The 17,420-nt window shown below is 37.8% G+C and overlaps 2 protein-coding genes across 3 annotated transcripts; both read right to left on the reverse strand.

Moving 5' to 3' along the window:
- Positions 1 to 484: 484 nt before the first annotated feature.
- LOC105134066 (uncharacterized) lies at positions 485 to 12,814 on the reverse strand. 2 transcript variants are annotated; one of them, XM_011038322.1, is made up of 20 exons: positions 12,364 to 12,814; positions 11,021 to 11,687; positions 10,839 to 10,927; positions 10,612 to 10,710; positions 8,935 to 9,637; positions 7,763 to 8,806; positions 7,506 to 7,626; positions 6,866 to 6,990; positions 5,150 to 6,799; positions 4,724 to 4,862; positions 4,457 to 4,577; positions 4,286 to 4,369; positions 3,396 to 3,863; positions 2,719 to 2,814; positions 2,294 to 2,458; positions 2,016 to 2,192; positions 1,355 to 1,468; positions 1,103 to 1,279; positions 961 to 1,005; positions 485 to 762 (listed from the first exon to the last, which is right to left on the reverse strand). In XM_011038322.1, the coding sequence occupies exons 1-20, from the start codon at positions 12,463 to 12,465 to the stop codon at positions 628 to 630; spliced, it is 6,321 nt and encodes a 2,106-aa protein (XP_011036624.1). In that variant the 5' UTR covers positions 12,466 to 12,814; the 3' UTR covers positions 485 to 627. The 2 variants fall into 2 exon arrangements, with proteins under 2 accessions (XP_011036624.1, XP_011036623.1); XM_011038321.1 differs by having other exon boundaries at positions 5,150 to 6,990.
- Positions 12,815 to 15,069: 2,255 nt separating this feature from the next.
- LOC105134068 (flotillin-like protein 4) lies at positions 15,070 to 17,224 on the reverse strand. The gene is made up of 2 exons (XM_011038323.1): positions 15,984 to 17,224; positions 15,070 to 15,837 (listed from the first exon to the last, which is right to left on the reverse strand). The coding sequence occupies exons 1-2, from the start codon at positions 16,908 to 16,910 to the stop codon at positions 15,313 to 15,315; spliced, it is 1,452 nt and encodes a 483-aa protein (XP_011036625.1). The 5' UTR covers positions 16,911 to 17,224; the 3' UTR covers positions 15,070 to 15,312.
- Positions 17,225 to 17,420: the final 196 nt, after the last annotated feature.

Raw genomic sequence — 17,420 nt, forward strand, 5'->3', positions numbered from 1 at the left:
AGCAGTCACCCGCTCGTGATATCCATGGCCACCAGCACCATAAATGTTACGGCTGGCTTGTGGTCACTCGTTTTCCTCCCCAATGATAGCTTGGGACCACGTATACCATGGCTGAGCTTTGAGTGTGTGCTCAAGTAGCCATAGGAGTTTGGTAGGGATGATTGAAACCAAAAAGCTTGGTTTAAGTTCAAATACAAGGACGGGCAAAATCGGATTTAAAAGGCGGTACCAAAACATGAAAAATATGGGAGATAAAAAGAGTTAGCTTTTGAATGTGAACCATGCATAGAAGTTTAAATCCTAAATGGGAATGCATATAAGTTTTTTTTTTTATGAACCAAAAAAAAAAAAAAAACAATGTTGCTTTCGTTTTCAAAACCATAAAATTCCACATCATCCAATTTTGCAGCAGCTAGAATTGTCAGTGGCCACAAGTCATGCTCTGTTCAGGTAGGGAAGTCTTGCTCTCTTCATGCATATCATAAGCATACATAACATACTTCTATGGAGATTATCAAGGTGACCACCAGGGAATGGTAATGCTTTCATGTTCGGAGGCTAGATATTAACAACTGGCTTGATTGAGGGGGGTTAGAAAAATGTAGTATTTACAAGAAGAATTGATTATCAATTCAAATATCGTCTGCAGTTTTTTGAATTGCAAAAACATGGGATCTTCTTACCTTCATCTTCATTGTTAAAATGGTAGTCATATGTTATCTCTTCTCCTGGATATATATCTCTCTCAGCGAAAAAAACCACCTGCAAATCCAGAAATAAACAGTGAAGCTCATGCCCTAACTATACCAAGTTTTCTGAGAACAATGTAATGAATTTACAATGTATGATTTGGATGAAAGTGGCTAAGTTCATTGTGTAATTCAGAATCTCATCTTGTCCAAGCTAATACTAGTAGATAATGATCATGAAGAATGATACTAGAACGGCATTGTGCTTTACCTTCTTTTCATTCCTCACAGAAATCACTTTGGCGACACAATTTGGCTGGTCATGCAAATTAAAAAAGAAAATCTAAGAGAAAGCAAACAGTAGAAACGAAAAATACACACACACGCACACACATCAAAAACTAGACATTTACCAGACATGAATGGTTGACAAAACGAGCAATGCCCCCTTTACGTGTTGCATCAATAATATGCTCTTTGTCAATCCTGAAGAAGTAGCAAGCACTCTTGTATTGCAGCTTTCTTCCATACTCATACTCTCTTTTATCAGCCACCCGTTGCCCAACAATCTCACCCACATACTCCACCACCTAAGAATCATCACAATGCATCATGTTGTGCAATTGAAAGAGTGGGTTCCATTACTTTAGGGTAAAGAGTCAAACCATTGCACCGCGATAGATGAATCTGGACGTGTAAAGTCCGAGGGCATGAATGCCAGACTTATAAACAATCAAATATTTCCAACCCTTAGCTTGTTTATAACGAGCATATTCTTTCTGCAAGCATGGGGATAACACATATAATATCACATAAGTTGCACCATAATTGCCTAATAATGTTGCAAAACTCCAAATGATATAAGATCAATTAACAAGTAAAGAAGAAAGAATAGAAGAGATAGAAAGGAGGAAGCAAGGGAGAAAACTAGAGGATGGGCCATTAAATAATTTCCGGTGATGCATGTGAGGGGTAAGGTTTTTAGCACCCCAGTAATGCAAAAATCATTTATGTTTAGCAGAATAACATGGTATACTTTGACTCGAGAAAAATGAAAAATCAGCAAGATCATGCTCAACTGCAAAAACTCCTTTGCAGGGATGAGCATCTTGTGTACATCACTGACGTGCAAATAACTTAGAAACGTCACATACTTCATATATACTATTTTCTGAGCCTAGCATGCTAATCATTGAAAGAAGCAACATGGGTTTGATAACAGAATGATCAGTTTTGATTCAAATGCCAACTGAATGTTAATGCAGTAAAAAAATTCAGCTGAAATAACTGGAAAAAAATATTTGGTTGTCAGCAGATGAAACATACCCGACAATCATGCTCCACATCTGACATTGGCAACTTAGAAAGCCCAGTGCATGACTTCTGTCCATTAATGTGCATCCAAGCATTAAGCTGCTCCTGAGGAACAAGGCATCCACCCTTCCCTCTTGATTGCCCATGAAGATTATGCCAAAAGCCATCTCGTTTCCGTCCCTTGTAGCCCTTGAATGACAGACAGAAGGGAAAAAAGTCATTGAGAGTAAAAGAGTCCTGTTGAACACCCACCTACACCCACACACAGAAAGAAAGAAGAAAAAAAATACCTCAGTCCTGGCACAACTCTCTTCCTTTTCTCCGACACAACCTGTTTTATCGTCGGCAGCATCACATGCACATTCATCTTCTGCGTACCTGGCATGAAGTGCACATCTCCCATAAAAGCCAACATTTTCATTGTCTACACCTTCAACCTCACTTTGCAACAGGCCCTGCAGTCCATAAAGAAATTTTAAAGAGCATATAGAACCTCCAACAAAAAAAAAAAAAGGCTAAAACTGCTAAATTCATGGAAATTTGAATGGGAACACAACCAAATGCGAGAAAGAAAATGACCACTGGCAGGACCAAGCCTGCAATCCAAACTGAGGATGGATTTTTGGGGTTCAGCTCCCCCATGGGATCACAACCCTAGCCAATTATATATAATGGGCAATAATTTTTAATGCATAAACCGAATAAAGTATAGTACCTTCTGATGAGCACACCAAGGATGAAATTGAACAGAGCAGTTCGCAACCCTGCATTGTATGCATGAGCCACCAGGTCGATTACACATGGAGCAAACCTAGGAAAGAAACAATAAACATGGAAATGAATGCGTCAATTGATAATTTAAATGAATATAATCTGGTGGAAATTTTTGAATCCTACATATGGAGTTTGTTTTCTCAAATCTATATAAACTTGAATCATTATGAAAAATAGATGCAGGTAAGCAAAGTGTATTCATATACCAAGGAACTTAACGAGCCCATTAGCTCATTTGATAACCATGTTATTAATTCAGTTTTTCCTTGTTTTTCTTAAATGAATTAGGATAATCACATCATGAGATCATTAGCTATGGAATCTATACAGCAAGAAGCTGTTAAAAGATAAAAGTCATTTCATATGCAAAGTGGAATGAAATGCATAAAATAGATTCATCAACGAACTGAGAAGTTCTAACTATAGTCCACTGATAATGGCATCACCATGGGCTCTATCTCAGGAGGTAATGATCTCACATTTTTACGAGCTTAAATTTCCCAGTTAGGAAAAATATGGTTACAAGTGTGATTATCTGTACAATTTATCCTAAAAATTGCAACTTTGGAACTGCAGGCTATTAAACATACATCCTACAAGTTCAATTTCAATGTTTACCGTGTTTGCTCGAGGGTGTGAAGCACCTGACACATCAAAAGCACTCATGGTATCAACATTTGGGCATCGTGTCCCAGGAGTCCAAAGGCCACAAACCATGTGAACCCACTGCTTAACAGTGGAATCAAGTACTCCAGCTGTAATGCTGTTATGTACCTTCAGATTACTAACACAAGAAAAGGAATTCCTTAAACTATTCAATTGCTTCTGCATATCAATACTCCAAACAGATGGAGTGGATGGCTCGATATTTTCAGGTCTTAAAACTGGGTAAGAGTTATTTCCATGCACAAATCCCGAGGCGTGCAACTTGCTAAATTCATCCTGTAATGTTACAGCAGAAGAATCTGAATTCTTAGGCCTGCTTTCTGTTTCAAAGCTCCAAGCTTTCAAAAGGCTTTTCGCTATTGCATGACTCCGAAGTGCCTGGGTCAAAGCCCCACCTCCATAACCACAAAGAACACAAACCTGGATTATAACAAATTAGAAGGCATTAGAAAATCACAAGATACAACATAGAAGAACAATGCTGATAAACACATAATAAGTAATAAAACTGGCTAGAGAAAATGGGAAGCATGAGTACAAAACTCCATGACAAATATAATTTAACAGTTTATTTATTATAATGCCATTCACTAACAAAAGAGGGACTAAATCATTGTTTTTAGATATTCTCAACAGATGGTTGAAAGGGGAAAGTGGGCAAGAGCAAAATCTCATTTATCATTAACATAACATGTGAAAAATTGGGAATCAACCCATGAAACGAGGAAGAAGTATACAGTGCAGAAAAATGGCAAGGATAAGAAAAACTTTGGACAGAACAATGTACAAAGAAGTGTAGCTGATAGTTAATTGAGAGTTCATCCAAGAACCATATTTCTTACAGTATATTTTGCACCAGTTCGGCAAGGTCTGCAATACCAGTGACCTTTAGGCACTCTGGAAATGCCATAGCAAGCCTGGTGTACCTACTTATCAAGAAACTCATCAGCGTGTCAGAATAGTTAGGAGAAACACAGAAGAAATTGATCTGAAATAATTTAACAACTACATACTTTGATTAAACATTGACCACACTCTAGTAAGCAATTAACTTCATCTTTATTTGAGCTTCCACAGACACAGCAGAATGAATCTGAATCCGTAGCAGACAAGTGCTCTCGCTCTAGAATATTTCTGAAACACAACCAATTAACATAAAAAATTAAAGAGTTATAATTTCTAAGCAATGTCCCAAATTAAATATTTACTAAAATCTGAAGCTGCATTAAATAGAAGAAAGGTTAGATTTATTGACTCCGAGTATTAATTTACATGCTCACCTTTCGGCACTGACTTCGCCTGATTCATGTGTGTGACAATTAGAATCTTCAGAACTCTTTATAATTTTCCCATCTTTCATCTTTTGTCCACATTTCAAAATCTTCTTATGTGAAATCTTCACAGAACAGGAACTCATTCCTGAAAAGAACAACATCACTGGAGTAAAAAGAACAGGAGATTTTGTTCACTGAAAGAAGCTCTCAAACATGGACTCAAATACAACACTGGATTGAATACCAACAAGCATGCATGCTCACAAGACACATGAGCTGGATTTCTACTCCAAGACAGCCATTGAAATTTCTGGTACATGGCTTAATTTTCAGAGTACACTAATCCGTCTTCCTTCTAGTCTACTTATTCTTCCATTGAATAGATGGAAATGTATATTACTTGAACGATAAAGAAAGAAAAATCAGAATTACCTTTCAAAGTAAGCTCGTTAAGGCTGCGTCTACGAATTTCCCTGAACTTTGGCTTTGACTGAGTGTGAGCACTACTGCCTGAAATACCACACCCTCCCTCAGTTTTGCTCTCCCCCTCCTTCTCTAACACCAACAACTCATCAGCAAAATGCTTGTCCTGTCCAACAGATGCAGTCTCCCTCTCTTTGACAGAATTGCAAAAAATCATCTCGTCAAAACCTGAAGCATCATTGCCTCCACTTTCTTTCTTCATATGGGAGGATCTGCATGCATTAGTCCAACCAAAGCTTGTCTTCTTCAACTCCCTCATGGAAGTTACTGTAGATTTTTTGTTTTTGGGAGGTGAGCATTTTTTCGCAGTTCCAAGTATCGTATCAAGAGAAACAATTTTGGCTGGTTTTGGTAGATCTCCAACCATTTCTCCATTAGATATCTCACCATACTTCCCACACACCACTGGCCTTGGCTTCCTGTAACAAACACTCGACTGTTGACTCAAAGACACCTTCAGATGACTCACTGGAGCACACCTCATAGTTTTTTCACCAACAGCACAAGTTGGCTCTAGTGTCTGAGACTGTGCGCAACCATCAGAAGCCCCGCTCTTTCTGAATTTCTTTCTGCCTGAAACCTCAAAGATTTTACATGAAGAAGCATTATCATTTAATTCTTCCCCGTCCTCGTCCTCATCCTCTCCATCCCTTCCATTATAAAGTTCTTGTAAATCTCTCTTACGAGAAAGTGGTTTGGACAGGGATGTTATAGAGTTTCCATTGGAATTAGGCTTTATATAGGATACACGAGAAGTGTAAGGCATTTCTAGGCCAGAGGGAACAATGCGGGCATCTTTGGATAAACAGTGCTGATTGGCAGTTTCATCACACTCACGATATTTATCCTGCACTGCATGACCAGCAGTGCCTCGCGATGCATCCAGCATCTCTGGTTTTGCTTCTCTCTTCCTCTTTGCAGTTTTAAAGCCCCTATCAGGTTCAGGAGGATGATTGGTTTTCTCAAGAACAGTAACCTCAGCCTGGATTTGATTTCGGCCTCTCTTCCATGTCAATGAATCCATGAGCTTAACCTCATCAAGAAGACTTCGAGATGATTGATTGCTAATGACTTTTGAAGATCCATCTTTCCACAGTCTTGTCTTACAAGTAGAGCCACAGAAGCCAGCACTTCTGTCACTTTCAACAGCATCGTCTGATGACCAGCATTTATCAATGCCTGATCCTTCATCAACTATAAGATGTTTCATGCAGCTAGCATTTCCAGTAACAGCAATTGAAGAATCCACTTTGTTAACCTCATTTGATGCCTGAGTAACAGCAGGGGTAGAACATCCAGAAGATATATTAGATATTTCTTGCTCTTTGAAGGAGTCAACCATGTGCACGGCTCCACTGGAACATTTAGCAGCTGTGTCTCCAAGACGACCTGATTCATGTTGTTGTCTGTCCAAGTTGCCAGCTGATTGGTCTACATGAGCCCCCTGGCAGACATTTTTTTTCTTGCTTGGCACATCTTTCCACTGAGAGGTGCAACTTATATTCTTAGGTGCTTGGCCCTTCAATTTTCCACAGTGATCTAAGGAAATAGTATTTTCACGTGGAATGATGTTATCTTTAGCAATTTGTGAAGCCATAAAAGCAGGGATTTTTCCACCAACACCTCGCATAGGTTCTCCAAAGGAATTGGGATGATTACCACCTCCACATTTCCCTCCTAAACATTTCGCATGCGTTGCACATCTGCAGTAAGTTTGAAAATATTGCTTTATCTGACAGCAGCTTTCAGGCTCATTTGAATCAGTGATGTTGTGTTCATTCCTGCCAAGTCTGACATTTGAATAAATAGTACTATTAGTATCCTGGCATTAAATCAAAGATACTAGTGAAATCCGCACAGCAGATATAGAAAAGCCAGCAAGTTCACACAAAATACTGAGTGAAGTCACAACTACAGAGCTATATGTGAAGTTGGAGCAGCAAGACAAAATTGATGACAGCAGAAATGATGTGAAAGAATGGGGGTAACACATTTGGAGCAAGTTTTTTGGTCAATTACCAGACCCAACAATCACACCCTAGTAATGATCCTTACTACTACGATATCAAATATTTTATCCACCTTGTCAGTTGAAATGTTCACTAAACACTGACAATAAAAAAAAAATTATTGATATTGCCAGCAAACTGTGTGAGAGTAATATCTGTGGATGAGGCTAAAACCCCAAAAAGACATTAAAAGTTGCGAGGAACATTCAAAATCTTGATTTTCAAATGAATGGCAATCTCAAAGAACAAAATGGTTGCTTGCAACTTTAATCCCTACAACAAAAACATAAACTAACCTCAATGAGGGCTGTTCATTTTGAAGATGACCATGAGATAGTTGACACTGCTTGTCATTTTCTTGACTATAAAATGGCCTTCCTTGTGTCAATGTTGAGAAATTGCACCAGTTGCTCAAACCTATATGAGCAGAAAAGCTTTTTAGCATCGAGTCCCCATCATGGCAGAAAAACTTCAACGTTACAGCAAGATTGAAGAATTAGTGGCAGATAATACAAACATGTTAGATGAATACACACCAAAGTTTCACACTTGCCTGTCACATGAGCAAATTTAGCAACATCATCACCCATCTTAACAGTAGGAGTAGATTGGGTTGATTTCATGCAAACTTCTGAAACATTCTGTTTGCTAATAAAATTAGTCTCATGTCGATTTAATCCAGATGCTGCTGGTTCAAACAGAGAATGCTGAAGTTTGGCACATCTATCTTGTTCTGGGTTCTTTCCAAGGGGAGACATCTCATGTTGCTGCTTGGATAATTCCAATATCTGCCTAAATGCAAGCAATCTTAGATTATCATCAAGTAAATAAGGGCTTGCACTAATTCCATCTTGTTTCAACATGGCCGGAGTCAGCCCTGAACCCAATGGAACTGCTTGTGATGGAAAACTTTGCCCAGAACCCATAGATGAACCCAAGGATCCAGGGAAGACACGATCAACAGTGCCAAAAGAAGGAACCTTGTCAAGATAGTTAGACAAGCTCCCAGCATCAGATGCTTCCAGTGGTATGCTAGACAAGTGATTTGGAAAGTGATTCTTTTCATGCATCATGGGAAAAGAAGCACAAATGTTTCCATTTATGACTTCAGAAAAAGAGCTTGGATTTTTCTTCCAATTATGCATTTTAGACACCGAATTTGTTTCATCAAAAGAGTTACCAGTAAGACACCCCACGCCTTTACCCTTGTCTCTAGGTCTGGAGAAACCAAACTCAGGGTCAGTCCTTCGCCTTTCTAAACCATTTCCACCATTCAAGGGGACAGTGCCTGGGTAGTTGACAGCATGAGATTCGCTATGTAATGTTTCATGCACAATATGCTCAGTGCTATTGACAACATTACTAGTAGATATGGTGTATGAGTTACCCTCGAGTGGACTATTAAAGTGTTTAAATGGTAAAAACACTGTGCTCTTAGCCACCTGGCCTTTAAAATTTTCTATTTTGCCAACATTAATCGTATTCTTGATTGCACCGCGTCCATAGTTCAACTGGTCTTGTTCCCTTGCAGAACTTAACAGGCCAGCTACATGAGGAAGACCTTGTCTGGATTCCCCATCTCCCCCACAACTGGTCACTGTATAATTCAGTGAATAATAGTGAATCGGTTACTAATCCATGATGGTAAAAATGATGTATGACAATGATAGACTAACACATACATTATAGATAATGAGTTTAAGTAGAAAGATTGTTACAACACACCATAATGAATCATCTGCTCTCTGGTACTTGGCTTATGTGAATTCACAAGAGAGTTGCATGATGGTGGCCCAAATGCTGATAGAACTGGATTTCCTGAAGACCAATTCTGCTCATTTGGTTGCCCAAGCCTCAACTCTATGCTTGAAGAAGCAGCATCCTTGTCTATAATTACACAGTGCTTTTCATCTTTAGCTCTGCTGACATCAGAACATCTAAAAAGAGTTCTTGCATTTTGCAGCGCAGAATTGGTGGTTGAAAAACTCCCACTCTTCACAATATTGCCAATATATGCAGATATGGACTGGCTACCATTCTCAGGTCCTTTGCCAATAAAAGTAGGCATAATTGTACACCTGCTATCTGTCACACCATGTGGTGTGTTATTCCCCACACCATGTAAATTGCTGAGCATGGTGCCAGCCAACCCAAGAAAATTGTTACCACCTTGACCATTTCTCTTCTGTTTGTCTAAAACATCAAAAACTGGATTCTGGTTTAAGTTATGGTCTGTAAGGGGATTCTTTGGAAAAACAACACTGTTGATAGGCTGTCCAGACCTCACTAAACCTTCAGAAGACCCAACCAGATGATTGCAGTCAGAATGCTTGGACAGAGGAAGAGGCACACTGGATTGCACCAAACTAGCAGTCAAGGGTAATCCTTCAGGCCAGTCCCACCCACTCTGGTCTTCTGGAACCCTGATCTAAAGCACCATAAAAACATCACCATCCAGTGTTCTCGTTGCTTCAAACACATGCCAATAAGAAATATCACCATCCAGTCTATGACAAACTACAACGTTAGAATAAACATTATGGTTGAAAGGCATCAATATAATGGGAAGCCAACCTGCACTTATGTCTGTAATATATATATATATATATATATATATGGCAACATGAATTAAAGCAATCATGGCAACGTACAAGGGCAATTGCAAACGCATCTCATGACAACAATCTGCATCATGACACTAGAATCACAAAAGGCCAAACCATCTTTACATGCTGTTTTATCACCTACCTTGATATCAAAAGGGTCCAAACCCCCATAGATCACTTTTGATGGTACAGCAGTTTTTGTCCCAAGCATCTTATTATCCTTGAAATATTTAATAATCACTCCCGCAATACCAGGCCTATTAATTCTGTGACATTCATCTAGGCTTCTTTTCCATAACCAAGTTGGTGGCAGTCAGGCAAAAACATGAAATTTTTTTTTAAAATCACTGATATTTTAAGAATTCATATTTCCACCAGTTGCATCATAAAAAATCTTCTTTTGTGAAGAGGAATGAACTCGGTATCAACACTAAGCACATAAAGAGGTATCCTCCTACAGAACTTGTAGACAAAGAAATTAGACACTCCTAAGAAAATGTTATTGATTTCACATCTACACTAACCATCAAAATTCTCATACATGGTACTTGTGGCAAACTTGCAGTGTAGTACTGGTCTAATTGACTGGCAAATTTAAGATGATAAGTTCCAGAACAAATGCACTAACATAGTAGGTATAATGCAATCACAAGCCTAATTTCCTATTCATACAAATTTAGCATTTCCCTGCATTATACACAGCGCACGCACAGGGACACAAGTGAGTGTAGACAATTTAAGCACAAAATCAATTCCTTACAAGAAAAAATAATTAAAAGCAGCATAAACATCATACCCCAATTTTCTGGAAGTAGAGCTTACGCCACTGAGCAATGGTCTCTCCATTCTCCATATGAACAGCAACTCCAGGGTTAACATTCCATAATCCTGAATGCTGTGTGATAAAAGCAGTTAGATCAAAGCAGGAATAAATGCCAAATGCTATCAAATGTGGTTGACAGGACAACAATACATAACATAATGTACAAAACATGAACGTGATACAAGGTTGAAAGAACTTACCTCACAAAACTTGGATACAGACATGTGGAAGCGATGACATGAGCAAAGAATGCCTAGGAGTCCTGTACTGCTAAGAAGTAGCTCTCCACCTTTCAGGTTGATAGAAATTAGATTCCAGGTGGAAGCTTGCAACATAATATTAATCAACTAAAAACAAGGAGCAACATGTATCAAGCACTCACTTTTACCCCGACAAAATACACAAGGGTACTGGTTAGAAAGAGCAGATGAATTCTTAGAAACAGAAAGCTCTGGTTCTAATGCTAATTTTCCTGGCATTTGACAGTTTGTATCTGGGAGCTTTACAGCATTTGCAGGGTTAGTACTCCGCCACCCCCCTCTCAGAGAAGAGGAATCTTTTACCTTCTCATTATCAGAAACCCTATAATGGATGACTGCCTTAGCCAGGTCTGAACTGTGCATAGCAAAGTTTGCACCCTGGAGACAATGTTGCAGAACAGAATTGGAAGTAGATGCACACTTGGATGAAACAACTGGATTTGCTCCATTTCTCTGGTTTTGATTGCTTATATTTTCTGATGGTATCCTGTTTGACATCAATGGAGCCCGACTTCCAAAAGCATTAAACAATGAACCGGTGTCTTCAAAAGGAACTCTACTAGAGGCACTAAATTGTTTAGGATTTGGTAATTCCTGGAAATCACACGGGGAAAATGATGCTGGGCCAGATAGGAGAGCCAGAAATGAATTTCCAAGGTCACAGTTGCCTGAATAGGAACTTAAATTCAGAGTGTTGGAAACCACAGAATCCGGCATCCTTCCACGCCCTTGTGATCTCAAATCATGTCCAGCATGAGGATAAAAATATTGACCTGAGTTAACCTCCAGCTGCATTTAACCAGAAGAGAAACGTTAAATAAGAATAACAACAACAATCAAAACCACACCTTCTAGCATACAGTGACTTGAATCAAAATTTCAAACAATAAAAAGATCACATCATTCACATGTAAATTCCTAGCAACCAACAGGGAAAAAAAAAAACATAAACACAGAAACCCACTAATAATATTAACAAAAACAACAAGGTCAAACAATTCACTGCTGTAGACTAAATCTCCTTCTGCGATTTGAATGTTCATAGCATTCCAACATCTCTCACCCCAAAAAACCCTCTCCTCGTTCTCCTTCATTCTCCTTTTACACTCGCCCTCTGCTGAAAAGCAGTCAACCCGCTCATCACCATACCTCAGCGGCCATTTGCCAACCTAAGCATGTCACCTCCAACATTTCAAACAAATTCAAAATTCTCTTTCTCAGCACTAAGCTGTAGCAAATGTCAAATATATTTACAGTCTGTATCACAATTTCTTCGAGACAGAAAATAATTCACAAAATCAAATACAAAAAATTAAGATATAAAAAGAAAAATACTTCAAGAGTGCAGTGAAGGAACTAACACACAAACACGAAGAGCAGTGAAAGAGAACCGTAAAATAATCAATGCGTGAAACCCTAAACTACAAAAAGACTACAAAGCCCCAACGCAATACAAAAACCACACCTGATTTCGAGCTTCTTGAGGCGTTGTTGAAGAAGGAGTAGCCATTAAAGGCTGCTGCAGTGTAGCAGAGCTACATTTGACCTTCCATGAAGAATCATCCATCTCTCAAAACCCTAACTCTCCTTCCTCAAAACCATCAACAACGCCTCTCAACGGTAGCTAATTACCAAAATGTCCTCTCAAACCTTCATCAGAGGAAGTTTCTATAGATAGAATAGCATCAAAATCAAGCTGAGAAAACCCTAGACTAGAGACGATCTTTCTTATTCTTTTTTTCTTTTTTTTAAGAAAAGTGAAGGAGCTGAAAAGAGAAAGGGGGAGTGAAGCTTCAGTTCAGAGGGACGGGGGGGCGGAGAGATGACTGTCATCTGATGTGTAGTTATTATTTCAAGGCAGGGTTGACTGGACAGTTTGAGTAAATACGGGCTGTTGGATTTTGGGATTTGGAGTTGGATTTTCTGATGGGTGAGTTTGGACCGTTGATTGTGGATACAGCTGTGTTCTTTCACTCTTTGGTTTTTAAGGGTGTAAAGGGATAAGGAGCTATGGTAAAGTGTATTTTAATCCTTGTATTTTATCAGATTGTTCGTTTCAGTTTCAATTGAATTCAATTTCTCAATATCAAGATAACATTTTTGACGTTGTTGTGATGTTGACTCCTTTTTCGTTAAATTGTAGTTAATTGTGTTAAAAATGTTTAAAATGGAATGTATAACCAGGCAGGATACTTTAATTTAATTTAATTTAGAAAATTAAAAAAATATCACAATATGTAATTCTTCAAATATATCTTATTGTATATGGAGCAAAGCTACAAGTATGAATAAAACTTAACAGATTTTATATGAAAGAATAATATCAAGCATATTTAATTTTCAAATTATTTGTTTTACTGTCTATTTGTATTAAATTCATTTTACAAATTATAGAGATTATTTTTTAAAGTATTTTTTGTTTTAAAATGCATTGATATAATACCTTTTATTTTTAAAATTTTATTTTTTATATCAATACATCAAAATAATTTAAAAATATAAAAATAAAATAACTTAAAGTTAAAAAATTTAAAAATTTATAAAAATATGGTTAAATCGCAAGACAAATACCACCTTAAACATCTACCAAAACGGTTAGGTGCTATAATTCAGTAGCAAAGTGAAACACGCAGTAAACTGTAGGGATTAAGATGTACTTCGCGGATCACTCGATTAAATAACTGGAACACCTGGAAGAACTCTCACGAGGCTCCAAGATGGTCAGGGCACGCGAGCGCGAAAATTGGCGTGGGGCAAAAACGACAGGGATGAATATGAGTAGGACACGTGTTGGGAGATTATTAGTGAGACAGTGACGGTAGGAAAGGGATGGGCCCCACTTAAAGTTTGTGTTTGGATAATGGGAGGCATGGTTCTATTCCAAGTACGGTGAGGTTTATCCCCACAATTGAGGAGGAAGAACTATCCTAGTCCCGGATAGTGAACTGACCTTTATGATAATCTGGGTCCTTTAGGATCAGTAGAAGCTCATCATTGAATAAAAGTAAAGAGGAGGAAGTTCGTAGTTAAAAGTAAATCGGGAGTAAATGCAAATATTTTAGTATATTCTAATATTCCATATATCCTAGTCATGTCTCAATTGATAATAATAAAAACTTTTAATTTAAAATATATATAAAAAATGCGTTTGAAGAACAAAAAATTAAAAAGCAAACTCTTTATTAAAAAAACTTTTTCTTCAATATTTATTTTCTAAGTATGTCCTGTAATATTACACATATCTTCTAGGTTTATGTTTATATCATTTATTATATCAAAAAACAATAAAACAATTTTAATAATATATTCGATTTATGATACAAACAATAAGTTAATACAATATTAATATTAACTGTAATTTTAATAATATATTCTTACATGATTTATGATACAAATAATAAGTTAATACAATATTAATATTAACTGATAATAAATTTATGATCTGAAAAGAGATTTTAATTTAACAAGTTATCTTAATCATGCTCATACTTTAATTAATATATAAAAAATTAATAAATTATAATATTTCACGCGTCAATAATTATAAGTTTGATTGTTTTTTGTTTCATGTTAAAATTATCTCAGAATTTAATCAAGATATACAATTTTGTAAATGAATTTCAGCTTACTTTCGGACGCAGCATCTAAAATTGGATCTTAACTAGGATTTTTTTACCCAATTTTACCGTTACATTTTATTTTTTTTAAGGGCAAGGGCAAGGTTGTGGTATTTGTGCTTTATGTCGGAAAGGATCACAGTACAGTTTTTTTCATCAATTGGGCATTGAGCATCTGTCAGTGATAGAATTAACAGGGTGGGAATGCAAACCACTTGCAAAAGCGGGTTTAAGAGCCGTCTCGTCTCAGGTGTTCTAACTTTTACTTTTTAATGCTTTTTAAAAATATATTTATTTTAAAAAAACATTAAATCAATTTTTTTAAATGTTTCCAATTATTATTGGTTACTGGGCGGCGTGAAGGTGGAATTTAATATTGTTATGATAGTTATATTTTAAAGTATTTTTAGTTTAGTAATGTATTAATATAATATTTTTTAAAAAAATTATTTTTAATATTAGTATATTAAAAAAATTCAATTTAAAACAAAATTTTAATTTTTTAAAATGGGCGGACACGCAGCTTAAACAAACACACCATTCTAGTGCCAAAATTTGATAATTCAAGATCTTCTCCCCTTCCACCAATTTATAACTTGTGTTTACATTTAAACCAGGCTTGATCTTCGAAGAAGATATAGGAATTATGAGTGTTACGTTCATCTTATTATTACGAAATTATTTGCGATACAAGAAAAAAAGAACACACGCACACGCACACGCACAATCAAACGGGAGACCACAGGGAGTGTTCATATCAGCAAACTCGAGCAACAAAACCACAAGATCACCATGATTCAGTTCACATTAGAGTGGCTAGAGTCTGTCAATGTGCCCATCCATGCCGGTGGTAGCATTCCAGTCTGGTCTTGAACAGTCTTAAACAAGGGTGGTAACATCTTGTAAACCCCAGCAACCTCCTTCATTGCATTGCCTCCCCCAGCTCCATCGTTAGCCTCGCCGCTGTTTCCATTAGTCCAGATGCTGATTTTAGGCTGCAACCCATGAACTGCATCCGCGTTAATCCTAGCAATCTCTTGAAACATTCCGCTGTTGATCATTAAGTAATCTCTCAATGCTGCATAATTGCCGCCTAATGCGTCCAGAAGGGTGCGTAAATAGACTCCCTGTGCCTGTGCAAGTGCTACGAGTCCTTCAGCTTCCTTTTGCTTTGCATATAGCTCCCCGTCAGCAACTTGTTGGCGAGAATAAAATGTTGCATCTGCTGTTGCTTTTTGTGCATCAGCATCTTTCTGCTTTTCATAGAGAATTGCTTCTGCTGCTTTCTGTTTCTTATACAGCTCCCAGTTTGCTTCTTGAACCTGTTAAGTAAAACAAATTGGATTAGAAATCGAAGATGGTAATTTAAAGTGATCATTTGCTGAGTTTAATATGTATAAGTTCAAATTGATTTAGTTACAAGTTAGCTTTTGAGAAATTATATGGTAAAATATAGTATATTAATTACCTTGGTTTCGTACTCCACGCTAGCCTGGCTCAGAAACTCAGCCTTGAGCTTTTCAGTTCTGGTCAAAGCATTCATTCTCTCCACCTCCCTTTGCAACTCAGCCTCCCTCAGGGACACGGCCTTTGTTGCTTCCACCTCTGCCACCTGCGCTTCTTTGGACCAACCAGCCCTCTTCTTTGCCAAATCAGCATTGGCCTCTGCCACCTCTGCTTCTCTATGGTTCTCATAAATCTTAACCTCAGTCTTCACCTTTATCTCCTCCTTCTTCCCATCTCCTTGCCTTTGCGTCGCAATAATCTTCGTTTCAGCATCGATTCTCGCCGCATTTTGCAGAGTTTGACCCTCCCTTTGCTTTGATCCTACCTCTCCCTTCATTTTCGCTTCTGATACATCAACTCTGGCTTGATTTGCAGCCTCCATTTGAGTCTTTTGACCCAAGTAAGAGAAGTACTCGTGCCCAGGAACATCGACAAGTTGTTTAACATTAGCATTATATATTAACAATCCAAACTGATTAAGTTCAAGCTGGACTTTCTCAAAAACTTCCTGTTTAAACTCTTTAGTTCCTTTGAAAACCTCTTCCATGGTCATGGAAGCAGCAAGTACTCTGGTTTCACCCTCAATGATACCCTGAACAAGCTCTTTAACATGGTTAGAGAGCTTGTCATGTCGAGAGATGAGCTTTGCATATTTAAAGAGGCTTTGGTCGTCATCCACACGAGGGCCAATAGTGAAGACAGCAGGAAGAACAAAAGGGAGCTTCTCTGCACTCATGGCTTGGACTTCGAAGGTGTAGTTGACCGGTGAAACGTCGAAGACAGTACATGACTGGCCGGGAAGGATCCATCCCTTTTTGGCTAGCTTAATATCTGAGATACCAACCCCGGTTATCACCAAAAACTCGGACGGACTAGCAACTTTATACATGGTTGTTAAGTGTATGAACTTGAATAAGCACAGAAGTAGGCAAACAATCAGGGAAGGAAAGGGGTGAAAAGGAATGTTGTGATGAACTTCAGAAAGATGAATATATACAGGTGAATAATATTATATGATCAGTGGAGGAAGAATATCCTTGAGAAATATTTTTTCTGCGCAACGAATATCGTTGACATTAACATGGAATTTACGAGGTGGTTTCCATGGTTTTGCCAGGCATCAAGCCATGGACTTCTCATCAGTTGTCATCATTGTTTGAACACTATTGAATATATTTTCTGGTTGGTTTCTGATTCCACGTAGTTGCACATCATTTTCATCATCTTGTTTTTCTTCTTGTTGACTTTTAGCCGGCCTGCAATGAAGGGTACACTTTGTCCGCGCAGTAGATCACAAAACAAGTGACTGAACCTACGAGCTTTCTTGGTTAAAACACAATTGATATTGTCGTTAATCGGTCTATGTCTTGTCGTCCATGAGATGCGGATCTGGTTTAAA

The sequence above is a fragment of the Populus euphratica genome, unplaced genomic scaffold, assembly GCF_000495115.2.
Source record: "Populus euphratica unplaced genomic scaffold, PopEup_1.0 scaffold40.1, whole genome shotgun sequence".
In the NCBI taxonomy this organism is placed as follows: domain Eukaryota; kingdom Viridiplantae; phylum Streptophyta; class Magnoliopsida; order Malpighiales; family Salicaceae; genus Populus; species Populus euphratica.